This window comes from Lucilia sericata, unplaced genomic scaffold, assembly GCF_015586225.1.
Source record: "Lucilia sericata isolate MDLA Ls3-8-SP2 unplaced genomic scaffold, ASM1558622v1 Contig001767F_arrow, whole genome shotgun sequence".
Taxonomy (NCBI): Eukaryota; Metazoa; Arthropoda; class Insecta; order Diptera; family Calliphoridae; genus Lucilia; species Lucilia sericata.
Window position 1 is genome coordinate 13,965 of NW_023995667.1, and position 13,536 is coordinate 27,500.

General features: G+C 30.5%; 1 protein-coding gene across 4 annotated transcripts in view; it reads right to left on the reverse strand.

The window, feature by feature from the left end:
- Positions 1 to 1,564: 1,564 nt before the first annotated feature.
- The window catches only part of LOC119612617 (serine/threonine-protein phosphatase 2B catalytic subunit 3), a 29,902-nt gene continuing 17,930 nt past the window's right edge, over positions 1,565 to 13,536 (reverse strand). For all 4 annotated transcript variants that reach the window (XM_037968427.1, XM_037968428.1, XM_037968430.1 and 1 more), the window contains exons 2-3: positions 9,897 to 12,327; positions 1,565 to 2,301 (exon numbers count right to left, since the gene is read on the reverse strand). In XM_037968427.1, coding sequence (XP_037824355.1) covers positions 10,131 to 11,870 — 1,740 coding nt within the window. In that variant the 5' untranslated portion in view covers positions 11,871 to 12,327 and the 3' untranslated portion in view covers positions 1,565 to 2,301; positions 9,897 to 10,130. The remainder of the gene's footprint in view (positions 2,302 to 9,896; positions 12,328 to 13,536) is intronic.

Here is a 13,536-nt window from a genome sequence, read left to right on the forward strand (position 1 = left end):
GATCATATTCCATATTAAAGCTTTTTTTAACAAAAACTTTTTTGTAATAAAATGTGAGAATCTTTTTCTATAGAAAAGCTTTTGTGAGAAACTTTTCCTATACAAAAGCTTTTGTGAAAAATGTTTTCTATAGAAAAGCTTTTGTGAAAAATGTTTTCTATAGAAAAGCTTTTGTGAAAAAATGTTTTCTATAGAAAAGCTTTTGTGATAAACTTTTTCTAAAGAAAAGTTTTCATTGGAAACTTTTCCTATACAGAAGTTTTTGTGCAAAATGTTTTCTATACAAAAGCTTTTTGAGAAAATTGTTTATAGAAAAAGATTTCGTTAGAAATGTTTTCTAATGAAAAACTTTTGCGAGAAACATTTTCTATAGAAAAGCTTTTGTGAGAAACTTATTATATAGAAAAGCTTTGGTGAGCAAAGTTTTCCACAGAAAAACTTTTGTCAAAAAACCTTTTCTGTACAAAAACTTTCGTGAGGAACTTTTTCTGTATAAAAGCTTTTGTATATATCTTATTTCGTAGTAAAGCTCTATAGTAAAACTTTTTTAGAGCGTGTTTTTACAAAAACACTTTTGTAGGCAACTTTTTCTATGGAAAAGCTCTCGTAAGAAACTTTTCAAAGCAAAAAGGTTTTCAAAAAAAGCTTTTGCATTTAAATTTTGTTGTAGAAAAACTTTTCTAAAGAACTTTAACCATGGAAAAGCTCTCGTAAAAAAAACTTTTCTAAAACAAAACTCTTGAAAGAAACGATTGTTTATACACAAAATATATAATCTTTATCGAATCTTTTAAAATTGTTTTAAACATTCCCAAAATATGTTTTCACTAACTTTAAACAAAATCAAAAAATAAAAACCACTTTTTTGATAAAATTACTTTTTTTTTAAATTAAATCAACTTTATTAATAAAATTCTTAAAAATTAAAAAAAATATAATATATTAATAATAAAATATATAAATTAAAATAGTAGGAGCAAAAAATAAATTCAACAAAATAACCCAATAATTTATATAAAAAAACAATAATAATAAAAGTAATTAAGTATACATATGATACAATCTTTTTTTGTTTAAGTATTTTAATAAAATTTAAAAATTAACTAAAAGAAAATTAAACCTTTAAAAAAATTTAAAAGGAAATATAAAACAAATTTTAATAATAATTAGAATAATTTAGAGATTCTTTAAAGAGGATATAGAAAAGGAAGAAGAAGGCCAAATAATTATATAATTTTAATTTTTAACATGATTTGTTTTTCATTCATTTTAATATTTAACCTTAAGCTTAAAATTTAAATTTGTTTTTTTTTTTCTTTTGTTGTATGTTGTTTTTATGTTATTATAGTTTTTTTATTAAAAGTTTTCATTTTATTTAGAGCTTAACATGTTTAAATTCTTTTTTCTTTTAAATAAAAATGACTAACAATTGTTTTAAAGTTTAAAAAAGATGGCACGTATATAAAGACCACATATGACTATGATCACTAAGTATGTGTGTTGTAGTATTAAAAAAGTAGAGTTTTGAAATTTATTTGAAGGAGGAGTACTTTTTAATTTAGTATTTAAGTAACTGTAGGTGTTTGTTTGTTTGATTGTTTTTTTTTTTTTTTTAGAAAGGAAACAATTTACCACTTGATGAAATTAACAAAAAAACAACGAAAATATGATTGATGGAATGGGTAACATGTTTTTAAAGTTTTTCTTTTTTTTTTATCTAGTTTTACATATAAATATAAAAAATAACCAATAATGTTTTTTTAAGGTTTTTTTATTTTTCATTAAAAAAAATTTTTAGGTATACAATATAAAATATGTAGTAAGAAAAGTTTCTTTTTTTAGTTTTTTTTTTTCTTTCTGGTTTAAAGATTAGTTAAAGCTATCTAAAAAAGTTTTATAGTAGACAGAGAGAGAGAGTGTGAGAAAGATAGTTAGAGAGAGAGTTAGTTAGTTTAGATTTAGGGTGAGAGATTTTAAGAAATATGTTGTATATTTTATATAATTTATTTTTTTATTATTTGTTTACTTTTCTTAGTTTTTCTGTTTAATATTCTTTTTGAATTTATATTAATTTGTTTTCTTCATTTCTTATCTTGGCTAACTTGTTATAACTTCATTAATGTTGTAGATTTTTAATTATTCTTTTCATTATGATTTATTTAAAATTTCAAAAATTTTCAAAAGTATGTTTTTTTATATATTTTCTTGTTAAATTTTTGATATATGCTTAAATTAAGTTTTCCTCTTTTGCTGCTGTTCACTTTATTTTAATATTTTTTCTGGTTTCTTTTCGAATTACTCCTGGAAATATAAAAAAAGAAATGTATGTATGTGAGTAAGGACAATTAAAATTTTTGTTATAAACATAGAAACTCCTCATACTGACTACTAGTTCAGTACTAGTTTTAGTTCAGTTCTAGTTTAGTTCTAGTTCAGTTCTAGTTCAGTTCTAGTTCAGTTCAAGTTCAGTTCTAGTTCAGTTCTAGTTCAGTTCTAGTTCAGTTCTAGTTCAGTTCTAGTTCAGTTCTAGTTCAGTTCTAGTTCAGTTCTAGTTCAGTTCTAGTTCAGTTCTAGTTCAGTTCTAGTTCAGTTCTAGTTCAGTTCTAGTTCAGTTCTAGTTCAGTTCTAGTTCAGTTTCTAGTTTCAGTTCAGTAGTTCAGTTCATAGTTCAGTTCTAGTTCAGTTCTAGTTCATTCTAGTTCATTCTAGTTCAGTTCTAGTTCAGTTCTAGTTCAGTTCTAGTCATATAGTTCAGTTCTAGTTCCGTTCTAGTTCGTCAGTTCTAGTTCAGTTCTAGTTCAGTTCTAGTTCAGTTCTAGTTCAAGTTCTAGTTCGCTTCTAGTTCAGTTCTAGTTCAGTTCCTAGTTCATGTTCTAGTTCCTTCTGTTCAGTTCAGTTCAGTTCTAGTTCCGTCTACGTGCAGTTCATCTAGTTCAATTCGAGTTTCAGTTTCTAGTTCAGTTCTAGTTCAGTTCTAGTCAGTTCTAGTTCAGTTTAGTCAGTAGTTCAGTTCTAGTCAGTTCTAGGTCATTCTAGTTCAGTTCAGTTCAAGTTTTCTAGTTCAGTTCATGTTCAGTTCAGTTCTAGTTCAAGTTTCTTAGTTCAGTTATAGTAGTTCAAGTCTAGTTCAGTTCTAGTTCAGTTCTAGTCAATAGTTCAGGTCTAGTTCAGGTTCTAGTTCAGTTCTCAAGTCAGTTCTAGTTCAGTGTCTAGTTCAGTTCTAGTTCAGTTCTAGTTCAGTTCTAGTTCAGTTCAGTTCTAGTTCAATTCTAGTTCAGTTCTAGTTCAGTTCTAGTTCAGTTCTAGTTCAGTTCTAGTTCAATTCTAGTTCAGTTCTAGTTCAATTCTAGTTCAGTTCTAGTTCAGTTCTAGTTCAGTTCTAGTTCAGTTCTAGTTCAGTTCTAGTTCAGTTCTAGTTCAGTTCTAGTTCAGTTCTAGTTCAGTTCTAGTTCAGTTCTAGTTCAGTTCTAGTTCAGTTCTAGTTCAGTTCTAGTTCAGTTCTAGTTCAGTTCTAGTTCAGTTCTAGTTCAGTTCTAGTTCAGTTCTAGTTCAGTTCTAGTTCAGTTCTAGTTCAGTTCTAGTTCAGTTCTAGTTCAGTTCTAGTTCAGTTCTAGTTCAGTTCTAGTTCAGTTCTAGTTCAGTTCTAGTTCAGTTCTAGTTCAGTTCTAGTTCAGTTCTAGTTCAGTTCTAGTTCAGTTCTAGTTCAGTTCTAGTTCAGATCTAGTTCAGTTCTAGTTCAGTTCTAGTTCAATTCTAGTTCAGTTCTAGTTCAATTCTAGTTCAGTTCTAGTTCAGTTCTATTTCAGTTCAGTTCAGTTCTAGTTCAGTTCTAGTTCAGTTCTATTTCAGTTCAGTTCAGTTCAGTTCTAGTTCAGTTCTAGTTCAGTTCTAGTTCAGTTTCTAGTTCAGTTCTAGTTCAGTTCTAGTTCAGTTCCAGTTCAGTTCTAGTTCAGTTAGTTCTAGTTCAGTTCTAGTTCAGTTCTAGTTCAGTTCTAGTTCTAGTTCAGTTCTAGTTCAGTTCTAGTTCAGTTCTAGTTCAGTTCTAGTTCAGTTCTAGTTCAGTTCTAGTTCAGTTCTAGTTCAGTTCTAGTTCAGTTCTAGTTCAGTTCTAGTTCAGTTCTAGTTCAGTTCTAGTCAGTTCTAGTTCAGTTCTAGTCAGTTCTAGTTCAGTTCTAGTTCAGTTCTAGTTCAGTTCTAGTTCAGTTCTAGTTCAGTTCTAGTTCAGTTCTAGTTCAGTTCTAGTTCAGTTCTAGTTCAGTTCTAGTTCAGTTCTAGTTCAGTTCTAGTTCAGTTCTAGTTCAGTTCTAGTTCAGTTCTAGTTCAGTTCTAGTTCAGTTCTAGTTCAGTTCTAGTTCAGTTCTAGTTCAGTTCTAGTTCAGTTCTAGTTCAGTTCTAGTTCAGTTCTAGTTCAGTTCTAGTTCAGTTCTAGTTCAGTTCTAGTTCAGTTCTAGTTCAGTTCTAGTTCAGTTCTAGTTCAGTTCTAGTTCAGTTCTAGTTCAGTTCTAGTTCAGTTCTAGTTCAGTTCTAGTTCAGTTCTAGTTCAGTTCTAGTTCAGTTCTAGTTCAGTTCTAGTTCAGTTCTAGTTCAGTTCTAGTTCAGTTCTAGTTCAGTTCTAGTTCAGTTCTAGTTCAGTTCTAGTTCAGTTCTAGTTCAGTTCTAGTTCAGTTCTAGTTCAGTTGTAGTTCAGTTGTAGTTCAGTTGTAGTTCAGTTCTAGTTCAGTTCTAGTTCAGTTCTAGTTCAGTTCTAGTTCAGTTCTAGTTCAGTTCTAGTTCAGTTCTAGTTCAGTTGTAGTTCAGTTGTAGTTCAGTTCTAGTTCAGTTTTAGTTCAGTTGCTGCCTTTTTGAATTGTACATAATCTAACGAAATATAAATTTAATACATTTGAGATTTACAAAAACAAAAGAGCCTTTTTAAAAGTTTCAAACAAAAAGTTCATTTTTTATGTTCATTATAAAAAAACTAATATGAATTAAAAAAAAAACAGAATATAAGCCTTTAATACAGCAGAAGACCAAATTATAGAAAAATTTCTAAAAATTAAAAAAAAAAACTTTAGTTTCTGGTCTTATTTTTTAATTATAATGTAATTAAGTCAATTTCTGTTCATTTTTGTTCTAATAAACCCTTTTGTTTCTTTGCTTAAAAATATAACTCCATTAGCAAGTGGTTCTACGATTAGAATTGTATGTAAATAATAATTAAAACCTAAATACAAAACGTCAATATATGAAAATTAAACTTTTGTTTAGCCACACATTAAATCGAAAAGCTGTTTAATTATTAAAAACAAATTAGTATAAGTGACCATATAAACATAACGTAAACAAATAGACAAAAAAGCTAAGAAAACCTCTCATTAATCACTATAATATTATGATGAAAACAAATGATTAGAAAGATTGCTATACTTATGGAATAGACAATATTTGTATGTTTAAATGTGCCAGCTTAAATATGTACTATTCATATGTATGTATAACTATGACTGACTATGTATAATTATAAAAGTATATCAAGTCTATTGACATTTGACATTTTCAACGGGCGCCCCCAAGACTAAAGAACAAAATATGTATATGAAAACAAACAAAACAGCAGTAGTACAAATATGATTGCAGTACGTACTAATTAAATTGCCATAACTGTATGATTTAAAAGCTATTCTATTGTATATTAAATAAAAAGCAAATAACAGTGTTATACTCGGCTGCGACGAATCTTTTATTCCCTTCATAATAATATATTTTTATAATTTTTTTGTATCTTTAAACAAAGATTCTATACTGGATTAAAGACCAGTCTATAGTCTGGACAATAGTCCAATCTATAGTCTGGACTATAGCTTAGTATGTGCGGTTCTAGTACAGATCTATTGCAGTCCTTATTCAGATCTAGTTCAGTTCTAGTTTAGTTCTAATTGAGTTCAAGTTCATTTTTAATTCAGTTCTAGTTTAGTTCTAGTTCAGTTTTACTTAAAAATATATTAAAATAAGAGAAAAAAATCCTGATTTTCGTCGGAATTATACTCATATCTCCAATATTTAGGATACGAACATTGAGAATATCAAAATATAATGTATGTACAGTGAATCAACTAAGTTTTTTGCCTACCTTTTTTTTGGCGAATTTTGTTTTTTGTTCATAAATAAAATTCGAAAAAACATTTAAAAAGTAAATTTATGTTTTCCAATTAAAAATAGAGATTGTGTAAAATGGGAAAATCAAGAAAAAAAATTAAAATACAAATTTTGGTGCATTTGTTGTTGCATTTTATTATTTTTCATCAGAATTTGCAGGTCAATAAAGTATTTTGCATTTTTAGAATTCGAGTTAATTTCGTTGGGGTTTTCAAATTATTTTTTAATTACTTTTTGGAATTTATTATTTTATTGTTAAAAGGACGCGTGTTAAGTATTTTTCAATTGCAATTTGCAAAAAATCATATCCTCATTGTGTGCAACTGTGATGTTATTTGCCTTAAAAATGTTTAAAGGAAAATAATGAGGCAATTTCAATATAAAAAATTAGGTTAGATTTCTAGAACAAGTGTAAATCAGTGAAATATAATTATGAGATGTTTAATCAATAACATTAAAAAATATAAAATATAGTAATTGATGAAATGATCCAAAGAATTATTAGAAAAAACGCACTGAGTGGTCTTTCAAAATCTTTAACTGCCAAAGGGAGGCGACTTGTATCCAAGGAAAACCATTAGACTCCTGATTTATCTTCTCCAAAATCCATATACGAACTAGGAGGAACACTATGTTTAAATTTAGACTTCTAAACAGACCTTAGGTTGCTTGGAACCAATGTAAAGTGAACTGTTGTGTAGTACAGGAAAAATACTTAATTTAGATATTTTAAAATAGAGGTGGTTATCATCACCTAAGGTCAACAAAAGCATTATTTTTCAGCTAATACAAACACTTATTTATATTTAGAACCGAAATCAAGAATAACTATCCAGATCCAAATACGCCTACTGTATCTTATTCATAAAATGAAGCAATTAAAATATGAGGTTGAAAATCAAGATTTTATCATGTAATAGTTCTATAGTGGTATATGGTGATATCCCCATACTTAGAGTGGCTAGGATGGTACTTAGTGTTAGATTTATTGAATAAGAATCAATATTCTACAATTCTAAATAAAATTTACACAGTACTCCCCATATAGATGGGGTTTCCGTAATGTAGTTTTTGTTTATCAATACAAAATGACCACAAACCCAGATTATTTTTGTTATAATATATAGATTTATACCCAAGTAAACATTTTTTCTAGTTCCAAATCCATTGATTATCTAATATATTACGTATCCAATTCAAAATTACTTATTATTTTAGAAATTTAATCAAAGAAACGATAGATTTCATGTTAAATCAAATATTGATAAATTCTTATAGGTATATAGGATAATAAATCGGTTAAGAAATGTCCAAATTTAGTCGTTCCACTACTAAAATATCTAAAAATGTTATATATAGGAGTAATCTATATATATAAAATTCTAACGTTACTGACTGACTGACTGACTGACTGATTCATCATCGCACAGCCTAAACGGTTGAAGCTAAAGAGCTGAAATTTGGACAGGAGGTTGGTCTCCCGCCAAATAGATCCACTAAGACGGGATTTTTGGAAATACGAATGTTTAGGGGGTAAAAAAGGGTAAAAACGGGTAAATTCGGTAGCCTTATATCTCCTAAACTAGAAAAGATATAAAAACAGTTTAAAGCTTATCGCCGTTCATTTAAAAAATAAACGGACAGGTGTCTGGTACTTTTTTAAAATTCGGCCCCTTTAGGGAATAAACGGGTAAAAACTGTATTTTGGTACTTTTTTCGCACCCCATGTATCTTTTAAACCAGTGCACATTCAAAAAATATTTTTGGCTCCTTCATAACTTAACGAAAAAATAAAAATATGAATTTAGTACTTTTTGGATAATCGGACATTTAAGGGGTTAAAATTGTACCTATTTTTGGTACTTTTTTCATAAAACATTGTTTTTGGTTTATTAACTTATACATATGAATACATAAAAACGAGGTCCCACTACGATGTTGCAACTTTTTGGAATAGAATTTTTATTTCGTTAATGGGGAGGAAAAAAGTCCCAAAAGGGTAAAAACGGGAAATTTGATTTTATTCAACCACAATGATCCAATTTAGATAAAATTTTTAAATTTAGAAACACTAAATATCCTAATGGGGTGTTATTTGGAACCCCGGTATCAAGTGATATTTTTTGGTACTTTTCATTCTCCAACTGGTCCTTTTTGAGTTTTCTATGATATTGAAATAGAAACATGAAATTAATAATAAAGGGACTTTTCGCTACTTTTTCGTTCTACACAGGTACTTTTTTGAGTTTTCTTTAAAATTAAACCTAGAAACATGAAATTAAGCATGTAGAGCTCGGAGTAAATGAGAATCTATAAAATGGGACTTTTTGGTACTTTTTCGTTCTTCAAAAGGTACTTTTTGAATTTTCTATAATATTGAACCTAGAAACATGAAATTAAACATGTAGAGCCCGAATTAAGTGAGGACCTATAAAAGGGGACTTTTTGGTACTTTTTCGTTCTTCAAAAAGTACTTTTTGAATTTTCTATAATATTGATCCTAGAAGCATGAATTTAAGCATGTAGAGCCTGGAGTAAATGAGAATCTATAAAAGGGGACTTTTTGGTACTTTTTCGTTCTTCAAAAGGTACTTTTTGAATTTTCTATAATATTGATCCTAGAAGCATGAAATTAAGCATATAGAGCCTGGAGTAAATGAGAATCTATAAGAGGGGACTTTTTGGTACTTTTTCGTTCTTCAAAAGGTACTTTTTGAATTTTCTATAATATTGAACCTAGAAACATGAAATTAAACAAGTACAGCCAAGATTAAGTGATAACCTATAAAAGGGGACTTTTCGGCACTTTTTCGTTCTTCAAAAGGTACTTTTTGAATTTTCTATAATATTGAACCTAGAAACATGAAATTAAGTACGTAGAGCCCGGAGTAAGTGAGAACATATAAAAGAGGACTTTTTGGTAATTTTTCGTTCTTCAAAAGGTACTTTTTGAGTTTTTTATAACATGAAATTAACCATGTTAATGAGAATCTATAAAAGGGGACCTTTAGTAATTTTTCGTTCTTCAACTGGTACTTTTTTAATTTTCTATAATATTGAACTTAGGAACATGAAATTAAATAAAAGAGGTCTTTTGTTACTTTTTCGTACTTCATTGGTACTTTTTGAGTTTTCTAAAATATTGAATATATAAACATAAATTTAAATAGGGGACTCTTTGATATTGCAGATATATATACATTTACAATAATATTTATTTTATTCCATTACGATGAGGGTAGCGAAGCACACTGGGTATATCTAGTAAAAATATAAAATTTTATAAAATAATGCAGCAATATTAAAAAAATTAACAAAAAACCTAAAAAAGCAAAATACTTTATTGACCTAAAATATTAACAATACGTTCACATTTTATCAAAAATCTCGTTAATTAATTTCACGATTTTACTTTTTATGGTAGAAAATTAAAATATAATATATTTTTTTTAAAAAATACAACAAACAAATTGCTTTATTTTGCTAAAAATCATTGTTCAGGTAATGTTTTTTCTTAAAATTTATAAAATTTTACATAGGCAAATTACTTAATTGATTCACTGTATGTATACTTTATATACTTTCTAGCATCATTAAATTGAATTATGGAAATTACAAAAGGAATGATAAAACTATGCATACCATTCTCACGAAGGTAATAATATATAAACTACCAAATAGTACAAATAATGAAATAATAATAAATTCTTTATGTACATTTCTACTGCATTTCTACAATAAAGTTGCGGCATATTTACCTTCATTATCCATTTTATATGTTCAACCAAAATTGTTGCTGTTTTTTTTTTTTTTTGTTTGTAGTAGAAGAATATATAAATGTGAATTGTGTTATTTTTTATAATTGTTTTGTATTTTTTTAACAAAGAAAGAAGAGAGAAAAAACCTTTAAACTTGTTTCAACAATATTATTTGTTTTGCATTGTTTGTTTGGTTGGTTGCATGATTTATTTTTTCTAGCATTTGACTTAGAATTATCCATTGATTGAATTCGCATTGGCATTGGCAGCAGCAGCTGCTTGCTGGGACAAGGTTTTTTGGCCTTCTTCAGCCGGCGAGGGTGTTGTATCACGACGAGGAGGCATACGCTCATTAACAGCATCCAAACCTTTGGCTTCCGCAAACGAGGTGATTTTGTGATTGGGCGAAAAGCCTTGCATGGCATTTTTCAATGATTGTTTACCACCCGATAGAGCTCCCAATGGCAAGGCACCGGTCGGTGTCAGGCCCTTCAATTGCAGTACAGATTCAGATTCTTCACGCAAAACTGAGAAGACACGAGCCATTTTACCAATGGCACGTATTTTATTGCGTATGACTTCTTTGCGTAAGGCCGCCTCATCATCAGAGCAGGGTTCTTCACTCTCGGTCATTAGTTCATCGTCAGAGCAAATGTTCAAGACATTCACCAACATCTCGGTGACCTTCTCGCCTACGAAAGGCAAAGACCAAGTGAAGACATCCATGAAGTTGGGAAGCCAATAGGGATGGGGGGAACAATTAAATTGGCGTATATTCATGACATTGTTTTCATATTTTAATACAGCAGCCTTATTATTATAAACATCCAAATAGTTGGGTGCTGAGAATATGGTGATGAGCGACGGAAAGCCGGTGGTTTGTGATTTCCGATACATACGATAGCCAGCGTCCTGCGCCTCGTGAGCTCGTATAATCGAGAGTAGATTGTTGTTTTGCAGAAAATCGCAGCAGGCTGCATAACTGTAGAAATACGAACAGCCTCTCACCGAATTGTGCGTATAGAAATCTGAGTTCTTTTCATTGCCAAAGTCCTCCAAGGGATCGGACCACAACAGATCACACATGGGCCCAAAGGCGGGAGGTTCTTTGAAACGATCCAAACGGCGTATATCCTCCAGTTCGTGTATCTCGGGCGATAGGCCGCCGTGGACACAAAGGAACTGTTGGTTCATTAAAGCCGCCAGCGGCAAACAATCAAATGCCTCCATACACGCATCATACACTCGTTCCGAGTATTTTATTTTGCATTCCTGCTTAAAAGTAAAGTATTCAGTTAAATGACGACACTCATGATTGCCACGCAGCAAGAACAAGGTCGTGGGATAAGTGATCTTCAGCGACCACAAGTACAAGACACACTCAATACTAAAATAGCCTCGATCTACATAATCACCCAAGAATAAATATTTTGTGGTGGCCGGTGAGCCACCGATTTCGAACAATTTCATGAGATCATAGAATTGTCCGTGTATATCACCGCACACTGTTACAGGTGCTTCAATATCAATCATGGTCTTCTCTTGCCTCAGCAAGGCAGCACCATCACGTATAATCTTGAGGGCGGCCTCCTCTTCGATGCGACCCTCCAATATAAAATGCTGCTTAAGTACATCGTGATTTGGTTTACCCGTGCGAGCATCGAATACATCGGCCAAGTTGAGTTTGCGACTGGGCGGAAAGGGTACACTATCGATGACACGATCTTTAGTATTTAATGGTGGCTTTTTAGTGGGACTATTGTTAAGACTATTTGAAGCAGAACCACCGCCACCACCACCGCCGCCACCAGCAGCTGTGGCGGCCTGTGTTGTGGATTGTGTTGATCCTTTAGTTGTGGCATTTACAGCTGTAGGTTTCTCATGTATATTATTGTTGGTAGCTGCTGCTGCTGCTGATTTTTGTTGTTGCTGCTGCTGTGTTGTTGGTGGATGCTGTGTTGCTGGCGAAGACATATTTCGTTATTTTTGTTGTTGTTTGTAGTTTTTGTTGCTGTCTTGTTTCTTTTAAAGCTTTACCTTTTTCTCTTATTTAAAGTATTTTTTTAGGCCTAAAAAATATTTTTTTTTTTGGTTTTATTTGGCTGTTCTTCTAAAAAAAAAAAATGTTTTAAATTTTCTTTGTTGTTTTTTTTACGATTTTTTTTCCTTTTTGTTTGTTTCACTAGATGTTTGTTGAATTTTTCTTTTATTTTCTAAGCCTCAAGGCTTTTTCTTCTACTTTCTTTACGGTAATTTCATATAGAATTTATTTGCTGTGTGTTGTTTTTTTATTTCGAGTTAAGTTTTCTTTTTTTCGGGGGAAGCAATTGTTCTGGTATGATTTCTTTTATAAATATTTCTTTCCTTGTTGTTTTTTTTTCCAATTTTTTTTTTCTGCTAGCCTATGTAAACGAGAACATCACGAAGTGACCTGAAAAAATAAGACGAGGGGTAGAAAATATACATTAAGTAAAAGAAATGCACAAAAAAAAAGAAATTCACTCAAAATATAAATATGGAGGGATTATATTCAAAACTTTCTATCTTAGATTTGAATGAAAATGAATTCTTGTTGAGAAAATACTTAGAAAACAAGCTAACCCTTAGATATACTGCCGTATATCGGATCACTTAGCGAAATATACCATTTTCTTCGTCCTCCAAGTTAGAGAGTTTTGATTATTAGTCGCTCGATATACAAAATACAATATTAATGCTTTAGAAATATGGACATAAGTATTATTTTAAACTTGTATAATGTTGTAGATATTTTAGTTAATGCTTTTTTTTCGTTCGTTACAATTTTTATACCCTACACCACTTTAGTGGGGAGGGTATATTGGATTTGTGCTGATGTTTGTAACATATAAAAATATTCGTCCTAGACCCATCTTAAAGTATACCAATCGGCTTAGAATCGTTTTCTGAGTCGATTAAGCTATGTCCGTCCGTCCGTCTGGCTGGCTGGCTGGCTGGCTGTCCATGTAAACCTTGTGCGCAAGCTACAGGTCGCAATTTTCAAGATAATTGGATGAAATTTGGCACGCACGTTTTTTTTTGACCCAAGGACGAAGCCTATTAAAAATGGTTAAAATCGGTCCATTATTTCACCTAGCCCCCATAGAACAGAACCCCCCGAAAAGGGCTTCTGAGCTCATAATTATGTTAAATATACAGATATATCAATAAAATACGGCATAACTAAGTTTTATAGAAGTCTTGATAACCCTGCCAAATTTCATAAAGATCGGGCCCCATTTGACCCTAGCTCCCATACAAAGTCCCCTTCAGAAAATTACTTGAATGTCCCAAATTAACTTATAAACACAAATATCGCGATGAAATTCAGTACAATAAAATATTATGTAAATATAAATATATTCACAAAATTTTATCGGGCTTGGTCCATATTTGCCCCTAGCCCCCATATAAAGCCTCTTTCAGAAAATTAGTTTTTCATCCATAAATTGCTTAAATGTATCGGAACAAGGGAATATTGAAGATAAATGCGATATTATGAAAAAAAAATCACATTTAATATTCATAACTGGTGTAGGGTATCATATGGTCGGCCACGGCCGACTATACTTTCTTACTTGTTTCTCTTTCATAACATCAGTACAATTTACTATTTCAAAAT